At 38.5% G+C, this 21,097-nt stretch overlaps 1 protein-coding gene across 1 annotated transcript; it reads left to right on the top strand.

The window, feature by feature from the left end:
• The first annotated feature begins 10,276 nt into the window (after positions 1-10,276).
• Positions 10,277-21,097, top strand: LOC139709709 (uncharacterized). The gene is made up of 7 exons (XM_071621665.1): positions 10,277-10,341; positions 13,760-13,812; positions 15,110-15,158; positions 16,030-16,281; positions 17,720-17,935; positions 18,849-19,116; positions 19,776-21,097. Exons 1-7 carry the CDS (start codon positions 10,308-10,310, stop codon positions 20,173-20,175), a joined length of 1,272 nt encoding a protein of 423 aa, XP_071477766.1. The 5' UTR covers positions 10,277-10,307; the 3' UTR covers positions 20,176-21,097.

The following is a 21,097-nucleotide window of genomic DNA, read 5'->3' as shown; positions in this document are numbered from 1 at the left end:
TATAGGAATCAGCGGACGGTCGGGCGGTCGGGCGGGCGGTCGGGCGGTCGGTCCGTTGCAAATCTTGCGTCGCGAACTACTTCCTCAGTTTTCAACCAATTCCCATAAAACTTGGCACAGATGTGTGCCTTGGGTTGTAGATGTGCAAGACGTATTTTTTGACAGTACCCAAAAGTACGTTGCCATGGTAACGGCATATTATGGGCAAAAATGGGTACAAATCTTGCGTCGCGAACTCCTCCCACAGTTTTTGATCAATTTTTATGAAATTAGGTACAGATGTTCATCTGAATATGTTAATGTGCAAGACACATATTTCCGCAGTGGCAAAAAGTGCGTTGCCATGGTAACGGCATGTTATTGGTAAAATATAGGGCAAAATGCTTCATGGCAAAACTGCTTCATCAGTGTTCTTCCAATTCTCATGGAATTCATATTGAATGTTTGTCTTAGGATATAGGTCAGCATGACACATTTCTTGACAGTGACAAAAAGTATGTTGCCATGGTAACAGCTCACATATTATGAGCCAAAATGATGGAAAATTTTGTGTTGCAAACTACTTCCTCAGTTTTTGCCCAATTTCCATGAAACTTGGTACAGATGTGTGCCTTTGGTTGTAGATGTGCAAGACGCATTTTTTGACAGTACCCGAAAGTACGTTGCCATGGTAACGGCATATTAATGGCAGAAGATCAAGGAAAGATCTTGCGGATTTAACTACTTCCTCAGTTTTTTAACCAAAGCTTATGAAATGTGGCACATACCTTGATCTGGGTGGGAAGATGTGGAAGACATATTTTTCGGACGTGTCGGAAGCTGCGTTGCCATGGTAACGGCATATAAATGGCAGAAGATCAAGGAAAGATCTTGCGGATTGAACTACTTCCTCTGTATTCGACTGAAGCTCATGAAATGTGGCACACACATTGGTCTTGGTGGGAAGATGTGCAAGACATATTTTTTGGACGTGTCGGAAGCTGCGTTGCCATGGTAACGGCATATTAATGGCGGAAGATCAAGGAAAGATCTTGTGGATTGAACTACTTCCTCAGTTTTTGACAAAAGCTTATGAAATGTGGCACACACAATAGTCTTGGTGGGAAGATGTGCAAGACATATTTTTCGGACGTGTCGGAAGCTGCGTTGCCATGGTAACGGCATTTAAATGGCAGAAGATCAAGGAAAGATCACTCCTTGGGTAAGACTGTCGTCACGGGGCGGGGGTATTAATCACCTTAAGTGATATTTCTAGTTCATTTTGGTAGCGTGTAGGCCTCTTTCTGCTTGTAATTATTATCGCTGCATATATTGTTTTCTGAAATTCAGTTTTTGATGTAAAATGTTTCTGTTTATATATTTTCCTGTACTCCTCGGTGGAACAGCTGTGTCTTGTATAGGTATAACAGTTGAGCAGGCCAATCTAATCACATTCCACACTGTTTGATTGTCGTTTGTGTATTATTATGTTGATTTTATGCAGAAAACTAATGCACTACAATACAATACAATGGATATTGCATAGTTGAATATGATATTATGATAAAAAACTCGCCACTTACATAAAAATATAAATGCTCTAATTATACAAAACGTAATTGTGGCGTATAAAATCTGTTTGATATACCGGAAGTTCGCATCGTTTTGCATTGATCAGGAAAATATGATAATCATTTTGTATAGATTTTTAAAATCTTTCTGGAATACTCTTCTCATATCAGGAGGAAAAGCTGTTGTTCTTGTTCTTGTTGTTGTAACATAGGGAACATAATTGTATTTATGACATTATTCACTCCCCCCCCCCCCTTCACTACCTCTGTCTGTGCACTATGTATAGGCCCCATATTGTGTGTGGGCATTATAACTGCTATGACTTTCCTGGCCTTATCCACAGTAATGACACTTTAAGATGTTGCGCAAAACGACACGCCATAATAACATCACCAGTGATATACTCTGGTAAACCCATAAGGAATAATGTACCTTTCAAAGGTGCTGGTATTCCCAGTTTCTTATTATCTATTGCTACTTGCACCTACCAGAGCATGCGATTCACTAAATCATGTAATCTATTGATATCCCGATAGTGATCTGAATTGTCTCAAACTTGGAATTCCCATTCGTATTTCTTCCTTCGCTATGTTTGACGATAAAGTTCAGCCAGGTATAGGTTATCCACCTCTCGTTAAAGGGAAAACATTGTTCTCAACTACAGTTTTGCCAGCAGAACTGTCGATTTTTGCTCTAGAGTGTACAAGTATTTATACGAAATGTGTGAAATATTAAACGCTGTGATAACACAATTTTACGTGGGAATAGCGACGGAAATGCAAAAAAAACAACAAAACAAAACAAAACAAAAACAACCCAAACAAAAACAAAAACAAAAACAGAAATAACTAGAAAAAAAAAACAAACAAATCAGGCAGAAAGGTGCATATGCCGGAAGTGTAACAAAAATCTCAGAGCATATTCGATCTTGGTTGCTTCGTAATACTTCAAAATCGATCATCAATAGTAGACCCGTTCATACTGAACAGTATAAACAGACAAGAGACCGCTTATTCGAGTGGGCATTCGAATCTCCTCGAGGACTATAGGCTCTGAAACCCGCCCGGAGTATAAACGGGGTAACATTGTAAGTACATCAACCGATCTTCCGCAATCAGTGCATCGAATGGAATTTATTGGAAAATACGATTGATTTGTAGGGCACGATCGATCATCACGTACAACGTTCTACCTACCTGGTACTAATGCATGGTGAGGGCCTTTCGGGAATAAAAGCTCGTGCACTACGATCGAAACTATTTTACACCTTTGGTCTGGATATACTCACAAAACAACTCGATATCCTGGCAAATCGCCTCAGCGAGACAAATTTTCTCGGTAGACCCTTTCAATGTCCTGCGAGCAAATTCCAAATGATTCAGAGATGATGAATGTTTAATCCTTCTGAGAAATATAAAGATTTGGTTTTAAATCAGCCACTATGCACGTATTATACCTCAGACACTTTGCCAGAAGAAAGTTGGCCCAAATACAATTGGTCATACCTACTCTATGGATATTATAACCTAACAGCGGCTGTTCCCCATACAAGCTGTTTGATCACGAAACTCTCTGTTCAGTGTTCTCTGCATCGTTGTTTTCTAGTTTCCAGGCTGTTTACATCATTTTGATATATAATTGATAGCGTAAGATAAGACCTGGATATATCTGTGGAGGAACAATTTCTCGTCTTTCAAGAATATTTCTAATCTCGTCGGAAAAAACAACAACCATGCACCGTCAATGACCGTTGTCACTATTAAGGAACGCACACCCTCTCTCTCACTCTACTCCATCTAATACACCTGTATCTATTTAACTCTTCATGTTTGTTTGTGTGTTTTGTGTTTTGCGTTGAGAATGATATCAGTAATGGTGATATGCTGTGGCATATAGTGGATAAGACTCCCGACTCCCGATCGGAGGACCCGAGTTCGAATCCCGCCCAGTGCTTACGTCCTTGGGCAAGATGTTTTTACCTTCTATACGGAATGTCCCTCTCGACTCTGGTGTATAAATGGGTACCTGGCAGCGCTAGGGTAGTGATAATAGCAGGGCCCTGTGGTAGAACAGTGGCTACACTGAAGAGGCTACCCAGGGTAAATAAGACCTTATCGTCTGTTGAGAATGAGAAGGGTGTTAAGTGGTCTTGAACACTATGGGTTTAGGGACAACTTAACGCCCTTATCATTCTCAACCGACGTTATTATTGTTATTATTATTATTATTATTGTTATTATTATCATTATTATTAATATTATTATTGTTATCATTATTATTATTATTATTATTATTATCATTATTATTATCATCATCATCAATATGATTATTATTATTATTATCTGGTCTTGACTATATTATGCTGTTGCGCAATACTGACGAAACAATACTACAGTATTTCCACTTGAAGTATAAGCTCCCGTATCACCTTCCTACTTCCAATCATGCTGGGATTCCCTGCTGTGTTTTATCTGTTTGCTATATATTACGCATATGCCAAAGCACACAATATTTATTCAATATTCAAACAATCCGTCGATATCTCAATGAACTGTGTATCTGCATGGAATTCCCAGTCATTGTAATATCTCCCTTCGATATAATTTTGATGATAAAGGTCTATCCAAATTACTTAGTATTCAGAGTATTACTGCTGGCGGTGAGTTAGCTCAGTCGGTAGCGCGTCTGCCTCACGATCCAAAGGACCTCGGTTCGATTCCCAGGTCCCACTGAGCAAAGTTGTGTGTAATCATACAGTCCCTTCTATATAGTAATAGGAGGCAAAACACCCTGTCCTTTGGATAGGACATTTTAAAATGGAGGTCCCGTGTGGGAGAGAGTCACAACTCATGCACGTAAAAGATCCCGCTTCATATATTCATCGCAAAGAGCACGGTATAAAACCGGGAAAGTGGTCCCGCCTTACATCCAACTGATGGACCCCATGGAAGACCAGCTATTGTAGCTGAATATGTGCTATCCAGCCACCTTCCAGATGGAAATGAAACAAACAAACAAACAAACCAAAACAGTTTGTCTGATCCCTTTACTCCTGCGGTATAAATCCTTTAATCAAGAAGGTTGGTATACAAAAGCATGTACTTCCTCTCGGAGGGACACAAAAAGCATTGTATGCGGTGGGGGTCAAAATAAAATAAACGAATGTGTCTTGATTGAAGGCGGGGTTACTCAGTGCAAATCTCACACCACCTGTGATTTTATAATACAAATGATGCACAGGATAGAGTGCGTTAGTGTAGGCGTATAGTGCACTCAAGGGTATTTACAATTGTGAAACATGCACTACATTGTAAATACCCGAGAGTGAGCTACGCCTCCACTAACGCCACGAAATAATCCTGTGCATCATTTGTTTTATAAAATGGGTCGAAAATTCGAAAACTAACAGCATTTTTCAGCGTTTTTCACGTACCTTTGTGGGTCAAGACGTCCGAATATGTTCGTCCCAAACATTTACGCACGTCGCACTCGGAAATCCCGCACATACAGTATAGACGTCTAAGTATAATGGGGGGTTGGGTTTCCGGACACTTAAGTTCCCGCATGAAAACTTACTTATTTTACATAGAATATGCACCCTTTACCTTAAAGACTTGATATATACTCCTCATATAGGCCTACTAGACAACATACTCTGAAAACGGCGTGAGAATTAACCTGCTAAATCGTTGGATTTGCCCTTCAAAGTGACTCCATATACGCGTCCGGTCCCACAACGCTTGGTCTACTGTACTGTACAAAGTGTATGTAGAGTATACGTACACATGTTATGCACAAGGGAAGAAAGGCCGGCCGGTTCCCCCGGAACCCGGAACGGATCGACTGTGACACCGGCAGCCCGAACTAGAAGTTGTTTACACAGTGGCGTATCTAGGGGAAACGGCGCCCGGGGCAAGCGCGAAAATTGCGCCCCTAATTTCTGGAAAAGTGTTCAACCCCAACCCCATCCCGGTAGGAACTTTAAACAAAATCTACATGATATGCTTTTTTCAAGCACTTAAAAGGGGTCTTTTGAGGGTGATTTACGAATTTTGATAAATTTTGGCGAGCGAGCGCAGCGAGCGAGCTGAAAATTTTTGTATTTCAGCTTACAAAACATGGAATTCTTGCCATTTTTTGCTTATCAAATCTTACAATTCTAATCAAGATATAGTGACGGCCTTATAGATAAGGATTTATACCAACAAACTGTGGACTTTAAAAAATACTCTAAATTAGTGCGCGCGAGTGAGCCGAAATTTGTATATTTCTGCGGAATCATCACGTTTTGTTCTTATCTCTCTTTTTTATATATATATAAAAAAATTTGGCGAGCGAGCGCAGCGAGCGAGCCGAAAATTTTTGTATTTCAGCTTACAAAACATGGAATTTTTGTCATTTTTTGCTTATTAAATCTTACAATTCTAATCAAGATATAGTGACGGCCTTATAGATAACGATTTATACCAACAAACTGAGGACTTTAAAAAAAAATACTCTAAATTAGTGCGCGCGAGTGAGCCGAAATTTGTATATTTCTGCGTCATCATCACGTTTTGTTCTTATCTCTCTTTTTTTTTATATATAATAAAATATATAGATTTTGGCGAGCGAGCGCAGCGAGCCGAAAATTTTTGTATTTCAGCTTACAAAACATGGAATTTTTGTCATTTTTTGCTTATTAAATCTTACAATTCTAATCAAGATATAGTGACGACCTTATAGATAACGATTTATACCAACAAACTGAAGCAGAAATTTGTATATTTCCGCGTCATCATTACGTTTTGTTCTTATCTTTTTTGATTTTTTTTTGCGCCCCCCCCCCCCCCGTATGTTCGAAACCGTTGGTGTCCTCTTTTGATCCAATCGGCGATCGCCTTCAGAACGAAAGAAATTGCAGCCGCTGCTCAGTGAAACATTTTGCCTGCTAAATATTAAATGACATGTGTGAACACAATAGACATTGTCATTTTGTCCGCGTCATCGTCACGTTTTGTTCTTATCTTCTTCTTCCTTTTTTTGATAAATTTTGGCGAGTGAGCGCAGCGAGCGAGCCGAAAAAGTTTTATATTTCAGCTTACTAAACATGAAACTCTTGTCATTTTTTGCTTATTAAATCTTACTATTCTAATCAAGATATAGTGACGGCCTTATAGATAACGATTTATACCACCAAACTGAGGACTTGAAAAAGTACTCTAAATTAGTACGAGCGAGTGAGCCGAAATTTGCATAATTTCCGCGTCATCATTGCGTTTTGTTCTTATCTTGTTTGATTTGGGGTTTTTTGCGCCCCCCCCCCCCCCATGTTCGAAACCGTTGGCGCCTTTTGATCCAATTGGCGATCGCTTCAGAACGAAATTGCAGCCGCTGCTCAGTGAAACATTTTGCCTGCTAAATATTAAATGACATGTGTGAACACAATATACATTGTCATTTTGTCTGCGTCATCATCAAGTTTTGTTCTTACCTTCTTTTTTATATATATTTGGCGAGTGAGCGCAGCGAGCGCGCAAAAAATGTTTGTATTTCAGCTTACGGAACATGGAATTCTTGTGTGAACACAATAAACATTGTCATTTTGTCCGCGTCATCATCATGTTTTGTTTTTATCTTGTTTGATTTGGTTTTCTGCCCCCCCCCCCCACCATTCTCCCTCCCCCCCCCCCCCCCTTCCGGGCGAGTTTTTTTTTTCCTTCTTCTTCTTCTTCTTCTTTTTTCTTTTTTTCTTCTTCTTCGTTTTTTTTTCTTTTTTTTCTTCTTTTCTTCGCTTTTTTTTTCGTTTTTTGCGCCCCCAAGGAGTGGCGCCCGGGGCACGTGCCCCCCTTGCCCCCCCCCCCCCCCTAGATACGCCACTGTGTTTACAGGATTGACAGCGCGTATGCATGCAATTCATCAGAGGAGCCGCAACGCGCACAGACGATCGGCAATAGGATTTAACACGCAGTGCAATGGGACTAGAATAAAGGAAGCACATGTGACTCATTTCAGCGCTTCCTATTGGCTACATTCTTGAACCCATTTTATAATAGATTATTTTCAGTGGGACGTGTCACCACGACCCAACAGAACAAAAGACCCAACGGAATGTGTCAAAATCGATTGTATCTATATGTTATGACGACACAGTTTCTATAATGGATACACACATCACACATAGCACGCTTTTTACTATACATGAACAGGGTGGTCCACAACTTTAAATTTTAGCATGTTGCAAGCTCAGAATCTGAAAAATATTGCAGAAATTGAATATGCGCGGAGCGCACACGATGAGTACATAGTACGCAATATTTTGCTGCTTATCTCTCTTTGTGCTGCTTACATTCAATGTTCTCTCTCATGTTTTGCACACAAATATCTAAAGTACCTGGTAGTTTGATGTTTCTTATGTTATGCACATGTTTTGCACATTTTTGAATACTTTTACTTTGAGCTTGTTGCAAATTCTTGAGGATGTTGCATAGCATGTTGCTGGCTTTTTAGGATGTTGCACAAGAATTTTAGCATGTTGCAGCGACATGCTAAAACCCCTCGTGGACCACCCTGCATGAAGATGACATAGGGCATTCGGACACTTTCAGAAAGAGATGGCAATGTCTGCTAAAACGTATAGTTCGAAGAGAATGAAATTAAGTTATGCATCAAAAATCATTTCGCATTGGCGAGGGAAATTATAGCTTGACTTATGTGATAGTTATAGTTATTTTTTAAAAATAATAGTCATGCGTTTATGATGTCACTTTGCGTTGCATGAAGTGATTCAATGATGAATTTACAATACCCGGAATTTTCATCATCCATTCTTTGTAAATGAACCGAAGCCGTTGTAAGAGGAAGAATGTATCAAAGTCTGTTTCCTTTATTTTTTTTTAAACATTTTGATACATGCGGAGTCAATATGAATGTAGGTTCTTTCAAAAATGAGATAATGAGACAAAGCTGGCATTTTAGGATCCCGAACAAAATATATGGGCTATGACTTGTTATGAAGTAGATGACAATTTTTAGCTGCCCATGAGATCTCATCTAAAGTTATATACTTTTAGGGTTATTTTTCCGAAATGATTTCTCTTTTACTATAAAGAGTTTCCGTGTTTCATTGTACATGACACGTCATTAGTCCGGTTTCATTACACACTGCTGGTATTCACTAATCTGTTCGCTGTGGTCCAGGAACTCCGCTGGATAGACTAACCTTTCCGTATACCCTTATAACAACAATACACTCGTAAGAAAATGCACTTAAAGGCATTGTTTAACATTGGGAACAGTGATTTCAAAAATGTTCAAGTTATCACATTTGATGCATATGTGTAGGTCAGTTGGATCACAAAACATCCTACCATATATAGATTTTGCAATAAAGCCTAAAGTATAAGGAGATATCGCTATCTTTCTCTCTAAACCGTAACTGTAGACGGTTTAGTCTAGAAAAAAAAAATTGTTATAACTATTGTTCACATTTTTATATTTAACAATACTTAACATTGATATACTGATTAGCTTTTTTATATTGGTTGTTTCTATCCCTCACTTACATTACTTGCACTAAAGCTGGGTTTTGTTTCATCTGCAAATGGTAAATAATGCTTTTAAGAAGGAATGGTGCCCAAATAGTTACGGAGTGAGTTAAGGCAGCAATGTTTGTATCAGTAAAAGTTTGAGGAAAATTGGATAATGAATTCGTGAAAAAGTTAATGATTTTTTAAAGTTTCAGTGCCGCAGTCGCTGAATGGAAAGACTACAACAGTTCGTGATATCACTGCAGGACAACATAAAAAAGAAAATACATTAGAAGGAAATCAACATATCTTCTTTTTTTCTAGCTTGATGAAGCAGCACTTGACTTAGCCTTTTTAGAAATCAGTGGGAATGATATCACCCATAACATATGTAATATAAGAAAAATCCGAATATATTCACGTTGTCAATTAATATTCATGAGCGGTATGATGTGTCTTTACAAAAAAAAAAAAGTTGATATCACAGGAGAGAATCGAAAGCTCACTGGCATTAGATCTTCAATCGATGTTCACATTTTATATGGAAACAAAAAAAAAGAATTATGGCTTTTCTTGGAAGGGTTTCCGCTGCAAAATCATCGACCAAAACCAGGATTTATTTTGTTGATGTTTCCATGTGTCGAAAAAAGGTCTTGATGATTTGTGAGATTTGTGACATTGTCATCGCATAAGCTAATCATAACGAATGTGGTTGCGACAGATGCCACTGTTTGGTTTGTTTGGTGAAAGTATTCAAACTTTTTAATTCCATAAACTTTTTCATTGTATAAATATTGTCTGATTTTGATACAACTTCTTCCATTTAGTTGCTACATTTTTCTCAGTGACTATAAAAGTTGAAAATGGGGAGTGGTTTTCACTTTAAGACAATTACGCGTATCACTATTTTTACTCCTCCTAGTCTACGTTTACTCTTACTATATGGTTCATCAAGGAGTCATTGATAATAGTTTATCCGATTATCATTGCCTCGTATAATGGAGATGGCAATGTACGAGGCCACTTACAACAAAACGCATGGCTTTCTAAACGAATGAATGACGAACGTAGTGTTTTATAGACACCCGTTAGAGTATTCATTAGACATGTTAGAGTACGTACATTAAATAAATTGGTTTGAATTCACTTGAAGGCACAACAAATTTTATTCAGCTTGAAGTGAAGGCTATACTAGTGTGAGATTTGAACCACGTTGATCCGGACACCACGCCCCAGTCCGTGCTCGCCATGACTCAAGGCCTGCAAGGATACGCTCAGCAGAGTAAGTACTAAGTATAGGGTCCGAATTACACACCGGCAGGATGGGAGGCAGATGAGATTGGCTGGGGGGGGGGGGGGGGGGGGAGGGGGCTGTGACAACATTATCAATAACACCAATAAACTGTGATGATGACAATCATGATAATAATTATATTGGTGATTGTGGATAAAGTAAGTAATGATAATGGTATTGATAATTATATTTATAGCTAGAAACGCACTCGGAGAGCACAGACCTCCGCCGACCCGGCCAGCAACTCATTTTCCACCCAGACACACAGTACATACCATTTCCCAATATAGAAGTCTTTTGTTAACGTCATCAGCCTCCAGCTGCGCGGCGCCTTGCCAGAGCAGAGCACAGCTTGAACTCTCAAAGTCATTGACCTTATCTGCAAAAAGATTGTTTTTAAATCCTTCAAAAATCCATACAAATTCCCGAATCACTATTCACTACCAAAATGGATTCATCTGTTCATGTTTCATTCAAATCCGTCCACAACTTTTTGATTTATTTTGCACACAGACAAACAAAACTAACAAACGAACAAACAAACGAGCCAACGCAGATGAAAACGTAACTTCCTTGGCGGAGGAGAATAGAAAAATAGCATAAATCGAATGTTAATAATTATGTTTCATGAAAATGATTATAGTGAAATAATTGATAGTAATAACTAAAGTGATAACTTCCTTAAATTTACCCAGATGTACGTAGAAAAAGAAAATTCTTTCTTTTTTAAGGTTATGTTGTGTGTTTGCGTTGTTGATCTGATGTATTCCGGCTTTTTTTCGGTATATCGATAAAATAGTTTTAGCTTCCATGTTTGCTGCGGCTCCATGTTTTGTTTTTGTTTTTATCTCCTCCCCCCTCTTGTTTTTTTTTTTTTTTTTGCCTCTTCTTTCCCTCGTTTTTGTTCATTTTTCCCTCGTTGCCTTCTTCATCTTTTTCAAATTACCACGCAAGAGGCATCTGTTTTGTCAGCAGTTGTACTACTCTGGTTTCCTTGATTATCTCACATCTTGACTGCAATTTGTTACGACACAGACAAGGTTGTTTCACAGTAGTTCCATGAAATTTTGTGCAGTTTAGAGATTGATACCGATTCCACGTAAAATCACCGCTATTCGTCCAATATTCACTACTTTGATATACTAACATTGTCTGCCTAACATGCCTGGGTTAGGAAACACCATGAGAAGTTGGATGATGACTGTTACGCGAGCACGTGCACCGTTGACTCCAAGGATTGCGTAATGTCGACGCGGCGAGCATGACCACTATTGTCGCATTGCGCAATATTTGGGGATTCCCCTAGCGCGCGCGCGTGTGGGACTCTTCCTCCAGTGACTTTGGAGTATGAGTGCGATGTGTGTTCTGCTCGTGGGTGGGTGGGTGTCTGTGGATTTGTCATGAAAAAGACTAGTGTAAACAAGTCTAAGCAATACTAGTCATAGTACTTCTGTGTCTTTGGTGTCGTGTGCTTCTTCTTGTTCATTGACGGTAGCTTCATCAGGGTTTGTTATATTTTTGCTCTGCATATTCACGCGTGTCCGAACATGTAGCACGCACCTAGCCCTATATATTGGTTGTGGTTGCCCCCGAGTTAGCCAGACCTGAAACGACACAGTCATTCAGCTTAGCCCTGGAGTAGTCACTTCGGACCAAAAGCGTGCCAGGCAATTGTGCCGTTTTCTTTTTAATCGGTTACATCTGCGTCGACAGCTTCTATTGAAAAGGAAACCGCTCTTCATTATTTGGTAGGAACGTCTAAGTTTTCTTTTCTTTTCGTGTATTTCCGGGGTTTTTTTTCAGTTGTCTTTGCCCATCTTTCAACCATATCATTTGTAATGTAACGAAATTAAGATTACAGTTAAAGATTGACATTATGATCAAGTTTGTTCGATTAAATTCCTTGGTGTGACAAATTGATAACAAACTTAATTAGAACGAACATACTGGTGTCGTCTGCAAGAGATTGTCAAAAAATGTAGGGATATTTTATAAATTGCGATTTCTGTCAAGAAAGGTGTTGCTTCTTCTTTATAATATTCTCGTATTGCCTTATTTAAAGTACTGTGCAATAGCTTGGGCAATTTAGGTATGACCAATGCCAGGAGATTGTTTTTATTGCAGGAAAAACTGGTCTGTATTATTTATCGCTGTGATTTTCTTGCCCATACATCGCTCATATTTGTTAATCTGAGGATTTTAAAATCCAGTGATATATTTCATTTTCAAAGTGCAAATTTTATGTACTTATGTTTTAGGAAGATTCTTCCAAAATGTTTGATTAAATATTTTCAAATGAGTGATAGCAGAAGATATAATGTGAGAATCATAGATAAATTTACATTGCCTGGCGCCAGAACATTGCCATCTTATAATATATTCTGTATTTTTTTATGGACCCAACCGATTCCGGTTGTAATAAGACAGAGTTCATCGCTGAATGTGTTTAAAAGAAAATTAAGATTATACATGATTTAAATCAGTAGCTGAAACTGTATTATAAATTGTTCTCTTATGAAATATGTCTGTGTTGTGTGTGTATGTGTGTGCATAATATATATTTGTGTATTAATTTGTAAAGAAATGTTTTAAATCAACAATATTTTTATATTCTATGAATGAAATAGTACAGTATTGGGACAATACTTTTATATAGGGCATAGCCTTTCTGTCTGTCTCCGAATACTTTCAAATGTATTGTATATTCGTAATGTTATACTGATGCTTATTGTGATCATTATTTTCTCTGTTATAGTGTGGTGTTGTCAATTTTCTGTATTTTTTCCTCTGTTTTTACTGAAAGTGTTAAATAAATCGAAATGTATAACATGTATGCAACCCATTTCAACGTTCAGTTTTAGCTAGCGACCTCAAACAGTTTTGCGACTCAGTGATTGTTGCTATAAATATAAACAAGCGGTTTCACGCCTAATTTTTGCTTTATTCAATGTCGGTACCAGCTTAATTAGACCGGTACATGCACTAAGACAATCATAACAAAGGACCAACGAGTGCTAGTGACAATGGTTATACAAGGCGTTGCGATGATGGTATCTTGTACATGATAATATATGATATGATATATGATATGATATATGATATGATGTGATATTCACGCCTTAACATCACGTATATCCGAGAGATTGATATGGATAATGTGGGAAATATTGTTCTCGAATTTCATACTTCCTGAAGGAAAACTTCGCGGATTCTCATCGTCCCATGGATGCTGCCCCTATGCTGCCTTTTAATATACCTGCTCTATGTTTTGCGTATATATATATATATATATATATATATTACTATGCGCTGTATTCATCAGATTGTAGGTATCGTAAGAACACATTATTTATTTAGACATATCTTATACTAGTAGTCTATTTATATTCATTTATTTTTGATCCAGCGGAAGAGGACGCGGAATGGGTACAGAAGTTGCTGGATGAACTCAACCCAAGCGTAAGTGAATTTGTCTTCCTCTTGTTGTTTCATCACTTCAACTTAACTCTGATTAGAATGTAATGGTTTTTTGTTTGTTTGTTTGTTTGTTTGCTTTTTTGGGGTGGGGCTTTCGAAATCTTACACGTATTTATAAGATTGTTACACACAAATATAAGTGTTTGCAGAGTGTTACTCAGAGATCAAGAACACCCCAAGAAGTCGAAGTTAACAGTATGACCTTAACAGCGCTGCATTTCGCATGTTAATGATTAAATCAAAATGGAACTTCACAACGAAATGTAAAGTATTTGTATATCACTATATGCATGCGTAGAAGGTGTAGTTACCCATTTCTTTAAATAGGACATAAATCTAAATTCCAGTTGCCATTGCTATATTTTTGGGGTATTGCTTCATTTAAAAAATCAACGAAGAATGATATTTGTTGGTTGATAATTGTGTTTCGTTGGTGAATTGCTTCTGGAATAGTGAGTTTATGTGAATGGATGTCTAGAGTAGAATAGATTGTACATTATCGGAACGTGAATAGATATAATCATGATATTACAGAAGTTTCACTCATTCGGACTATTCATAAAACGAATTTCAACTCTGTGGGGAAAACAGTCGTAAGATCATGTTGATATACATCCTGAAAGGAATGAATTGTACTTATTGCAAAAACAAAAATAAAAAACAAAAACAAAGCCGTTTGATATAACATGTGCAGTGTTAAGTTATTGGAGCTTATAAGGGTGGGATTTCGATCACGCAAAAGTTGATACATAGATAATTAAAACGTTTCTGATTTTGTTAATTTGTATCTATTTCTAATGTCAAACACTATGTCAAATCTAATCAATTTTCGAGAATATAAAAAAGAAAATAAGCCTTATACAGTAGTATATTGCACTCCCATTGTAGTACAGAACATAATCACCATGAAGAAGAGTAAACTGTGTCCCAGCTATAGAAGAAATGTCTGATGATTCCGATTATATTCTCAGCCACTTGACACACTGCCCGAAAATATAAGATTGTTTAATCATAATTTTATGGTTTAATATGATATTTTGTGATTTATAATTATATGGTTGAAGGATTGTTAGTTTCACACAACAAAGCTATAACTTTATATACGTCACCGAAATTCTTTCACTGTAAACGCCATCACAGTGAATGATAATAAGTTAACATATGTAATTTGTTTATGATTATGATAATGCAGAAGAACGCGGAAGCGTAGCTTTGGGACGATTTCATACATATCAAGAATTTTAGCATTCTGTTCTCTTTGTTTGTGTTTTTGTTTTAGTTAATTCTTACAAGCCCTGGTCCAACTTCAGGACATACATCCTTTGGAGGTATGTGGAATTTCCATCCTTTCTATATTCATGATAATTAGAATAGATGTGTAAAAATCAGGATGGAGGTAATCAATCGGTTGAAGTCTAGCGTGGAACATGTAATGTCTCGGACCGAAGGAAAAGGAAAAATAAGTGATTCTATCAAGGGTTTCCCATTATCATTTCCATCATCCTCCTTATAGCTTTTTCAGTGAACATTTATTTTGACATTTTTCATGCCATAAACACGTCGAATTCAATTTTGCGTGTGTTTGTGAGTTTGTGTGAAGCTGTGTCTATCTGAATACGAATGCGCATTCGTACGTCACAAAAACCAAAATGGAGTCATCCAATGATTCAAATACATCGGGAACACATTGGAAACCCCATATTCTCAAAAGCCTGAAATAGAATCATTAGTTCACAGATGTTGCTTGCAAGGTAGGCCTAATTCTTTAAAAAATAATGATTATTGCACTGAATGCAATCTAACTTTGCAAACATAAACATTGCCAACTTGTCAGTGAGTACGTTACACAGATATAAGATTGTATTCAGATATGAAGTCAACATTTTCCTGAATTAAGTTTAAAATATGCATTTAATTGCGTTATAGTGTGTAGCTGATTATGCAATCATAATGCTCTCCGTGGCGTGCCGGTTCAACAGCAAAATTGAATGTAACCAAATTAGTGTTGTTTTTATTATACAATGTACTTCATTATACACAGTGTCCTTCAAAATAAGCACTGCATTACCCGGTTTCCCTGGTGCGAAACACGCAGTAAGAAAGCACCGGGTTAAGGGTTCTCTCATTGTGTATCACCTTTGTCAGTTTTGATAAACTCACCTTTGTCAGTTTTGATAAACTGTTCTCCGCCTTCAACAGAACAAATGGAGACCGACGAGGAGATGTATCACGCGATGAACCCTGTCATCCCCAACGAGCCTGCGCCAGTCATGGCCCCTGTCCTCTATGCAGCAGCCGGCCAGGAGAATCCTACGGACACCACAGACAGCGTGACAAACATGGACACCATCGACGCCATCGAGCCGTCCGTGCGCATCGATTCTGTGGAGGCGCGGGGAGCGATGGAGACGTTCACCTCGACTGAAAGTTTCGGATCAAGAATCAGCGCCGGTGTGTAAGGGTGTCCGAAAACGACCTTGTATATTATTAATTCTCGGTATCGCTAGTACCTAGGTGCCGTGCGCAGAGCGGCGTTTTAGATGCATTTAATATGAGATAGCTCAGGGGACAAACTTGCCCCGGTTTTGGCTGCATAATAAATGCGCTCAGGTCACGTTCCGTCTTCATGCAGGGGTAGTTTTATTGAAGATTTCTTCGCTTTCTGTCATGTGACCAGCACACTGAAGCCTCGCAGTAGCGAGCCATGGTTCTAATGACCGCAGATCAGTAAAATTTAGAAATTTGTAACTCTTTTTGCGTTGAATTCTAACCAAAGGAAAAAACGGCAACGAAAGAAACACGGACGAAAATTGCATTGAATTGCATGATGAGAACTAAGACGCGCGCAAGACAAACAGAAGTAGCAATGGCACCGAGGAATCCCACAGTGCATCTATAGGGCGCGGTCAGACTGGCAAAAGATCGCGAAGTGTAAGATTGGGAAGTCTTCCCGATCTTTTGTCGTGCGGTCACACTAGCAAAACTTCGAGATCTTAAACTTCGCGATTATTTGCCAGTCTGACCGCGCCTTTTGACAGGGATTTTTGGAGTGCGCAGAAGTTTTCTGCGCTTTGGCGATACCGAGAATTACGCCTACCCCTTCTGTCATCGACACACACAAATAAAAACGCGCGCACGCACGCACACACACACATACACATCACTTACTATAGGTACAGTGCATTCCCGTTATAACGAGCACGGTTACAACGAAACTCTCGTCACAACAGAGAAGAAATTGAGGTCTCAAAAATTGTCTACACATCTTTATAAAACTTTATTGCTCGGCCATGACGAAATTTCGATATAACGAAAGAGAACTGCCGATCCGTACCGAGGACTTCGTTATAACGGGAGTCACCTGTATTACGATAAACACACATGTGAAAGTCTGCAATTGAACCTTAATTTACTGCACTGTATCAGGGTGTTTTGATACGAAAGTATAATATAATCACTCTGATTATGAAATTGTTTTTTTTATATATATTATAAGAACCCTACATCCATCGGTGAGTATTCCAAGTATTTACAAGAATTTACACGTATTTACAAGAAGAGTTTTCATATAATTACACTGAAAACGCGTGTAAAAAAAATCGTAAGGATCTCATCACATTCCACAGCAAAGACGGCAAAATAGCGTACAAACGGAAGTGACATTACCTGATTGAACCTACAGAACAGATTCAGCTCTCTGTGTAAGAAAATATGCCGAAAGCAATCACATTGCAATTTCATGCTTATGTGAAAGTAATCTTGTTTAGTTGTTTTCACAGTCACGTCTTTTGTTTGAGAAGTCACTGAGCAAGTAAGGTTAAGGGCATGATAGAAGCCAAGTATATCATTATAGAATGAAGACCTTTTTTTTCATTTTTTTTTAAATCAGGCAATCAATCTTCAGGTCGCACGCATGAAGAAGTCCAAATTGCAGTAGTTCCCCCCAGCCCCAGACCCGCCAGTGCCGCCAACAGCGTCACTTCCAGTGCCAACAGACACGACGCCGCCTCCGGGCCTTCTAAAGTACGAGCCTCTCCAAGCACAAGTGCAGGCACAAGTACAAGCACAAGCACATCAATGGAGAGCGATCCCAAGTTACCAGAAGGTCAGCTAAGATTACAATATTATGCTGCCGCATTTTCTTAACTGCATTGTATTTAAGATCAATTATCTTTTCTAATTCTGCTATAGAAGCGGACATACACATGTGCTTATGATATGTGTTACAGTACGTATAATCGGTGTTTTTAAGGTTATGTGTATTTGTTGCCGTGCACAGGTTTCTACCTTTTTTTATAATCTAGAGTTGCTCGTTTTTGCAACTGTGCTTATGCATATTTTTATTTTTTTGTAGGAAACGTTTTTGTCCATCGCGAATTTCATTTCTCTAGAGTGAAGTTGTGAAAAGTAATCTCATCACTCGATGGACAGTGTACCCATGATAATATGATTTTAGCGAATGTTCATATCTTTTTTTTTTCAAATGATAGAATTTATTGATTTCTCGAAGCAACATAATTATACAGAGGATGGATGAAATACATAATTATTACTTCAACACCATATAAAGCCATTTCTTTGGTACAAACAATTTAAACACTTATCTGTGTTTTTTCATGTTTTTTTTTTCTTCAAATATTTAAGTAACTCCTTACGAGCAAAGATACAATAAAGGGTCGTGCATGCCAGGGTACCCAATGATGCAGACAAATGGCTGTACCCAACCAAAAATGATTTGGCTGGGACCTATGAAAGCAGCTGATTATGACCAGCCCGCCTCTGTATACAGGCTGTATTGTTTATTGTCATTTCATTTTTCCTCAGACGCTCACTCTACGAACTATGTGCATTATTCAGAATATTGAAGGTTTTACAGAGTTTTTAAGTCTATTTTTAATTGTAGGCCTAACTTAATGTCCTTTCGGGTGTTTTTTTTTTAAATCATCCATATACTGAAACATTCAAAATCTGTTTATAGTTTGATGACTGGTAATCCATCTTGAATCAATCCGTTGCAGTTTACGAGTTTAAGATCTCCGTGAGATTCCTGGGTACCTGCGTGCTGGAGGAGACAGTCACCAAGCCCATGGGTTGCCTGATCTACTTCAAACCCGACGGCCAAGCATCAACGGCGGCCCCATCCAGCAGACCCGAGCAGCAGCTCATCCCCGTCACCACCAGAATTAGGACGGAGAAGGACGGGACGTTCCATTACGAGAACATGCCCTGGCAGCGGGACTCTCACCAGAAGTACACACAGATGATCCTGCAAAATTTCGACAAAGGGTATATATGCATTGCGTTTTGTTTATTTTATTCGTTTGTTTCACGCCGATTTCTTTTTCTTCTTTATCGTCAGTTCTTGATCATGTGTGAATCGATTTTTTTTTTCTCTTTAATCCGTCTTGTCCAAAGGAAATTATATTAGGCCAATTAAGGATGTATCATCTTGTTTTCAGCCACTGTTCAACAGACATTAAGTGATCTTTTGAAATGTTATTTTGTCAATATCTTGACAATACATGAAACTTGACAGATTTATGAGGAATATTTTAAATCTCGCCCGGTTGACTCTTTAAGCGTGAAGATGTGAGGGGTCTACTTACGTTACTATCAATTCTGTCCCTTATGTAACTATGAAAGAATCGAAGCATACTGAATGATTATGGTCAGTGTTAATGTTAGTGGCATTGTATCAGAGTTCACTGATCAACACGATATTTGCAATCTGTACGGTGGATGATAAGGAGTGATTTTTTAATTTATTTATTTATTTATTTTTTTTTGCATCCTTCATCAAATTTCCCTTGATCTAAGCAAGTTGGTCGGGTGAAGGGAAAGGAAAAATTCCTTAAACGCTCTGTTCTTATTCTCATCTTACTCGGTATTTAGAATTTCCTTAATGAGATTTATTACATCAATATTTCATCTGCATTATGACGCAGACTACAGATCACCACTCGCAACGGCGACCTGTTCGCGAAGCGGCTCTGCAACACCAAACTCTTCTGGACGAGCACGCAGCGGCAGGATCACGATGCCGTTGAGCTGACTCGCGAGGTCGAGACAAAGATCTTCGACATGCAGCAGTTTAACGAGAACTTCAAGCAGGCTTACGTCCAGGGCCACCAGGGGAAAATTGGTCTGCCCGCCGTCCGCTTCAGCTTCGCGCAAAAGTGGAACATCGAGTCGTGCTCGCTAAGCACGAAGCTGGTGTCGGCTAGCATCGAGCCGCTGAAGGCGGGCATGATGGTGCGGTGGATCAACCCGGACGTGAAGCCAGCAGAGCATTACGATTCGTATCACACAAGCCTCTTCAAATTCTCCCATACTTCGACCAACTGACTGATGAACTCCTCGACATAAGACTTCTAAAATGATAGTTTAGTATTCTTGGTGAACTTGGCTGTTTATTTGCTAAAATGACACGGGTCATTTCCTTAGCAACAGAAGATACAAGTCTCCTGGATGTCCCTCGATTACATGCCATAGGCAATGGAATGCTTGAAAATCGATTATTCACTCATGTATTCGTATGCAAGATAGTTGCTGAATTCTTATAGTGAGCATATTCCTCAGATAAAATTTCTCAATCTTTGGTACCACCTGACAAGTTACCAACTTGGTGCATTTCGAAATATAAATAATAACGATATCCCGCTGACGTGAATATTCAAAATGATTATGTAATCATTTGTCAACTAGTATTTAAACCCTATGATACATGACTATGATCAGCGAAAGGAGTAATGTTTGGGACTGGTATATCAATCTTTCTCGTTTGTCGTTCACTGAAGAAATTGGCTTGGTTATTAGAAAGACATGTTAACAGCTCAAGAAATACTGAATTAAGGAGCTTCGGAACAATTATTATGTAGTGTTATCTCTAACTGCCCAATAACCTCACCTTCGAAAAGAATTAATCATTAAAGAGTTGTTGAATAGTACATATACAGTATGGGACAGCCACGTTTGCTTGTCACCAGCGATCATTAATTAGTCACCTTGATAGAGGCTAGGTAACGAGACTAACTATCTCTACCAACACTGAAACATTTTAGAGGGACTTCATATCAGATTGAGGCTTGAATAAGCTGTGGTTGGTATACTTGCATCAATGATTCGTCACCTGAGATGGCTATGCATTTTACAAATACAAAAATTAGCCTTTGTTCAGTTATTCCTTCGTAGATTCCTTGCATGAGCTGCCTGTCCTTCCATAATCTCATTGTAGGATATGAATTTGAATTCTTTATGTTTGTCGAAA

Source organism: Diadema antillarum, unplaced genomic scaffold, assembly GCF_040938485.1.
Source record: "Diadema antillarum isolate AM-2024a unplaced genomic scaffold, OU_Dant_1.0 seq00001459_RagTag, whole genome shotgun sequence".
Lineage (NCBI taxonomy): Eukaryota > Metazoa > Echinodermata > Echinoidea > Diadematoida > Diadematidae > Diadema > Diadema antillarum.
Note: the sequence above shows the minus strand (reverse complement) of the source record. Positions and strands in the feature narration are given on the sequence as shown.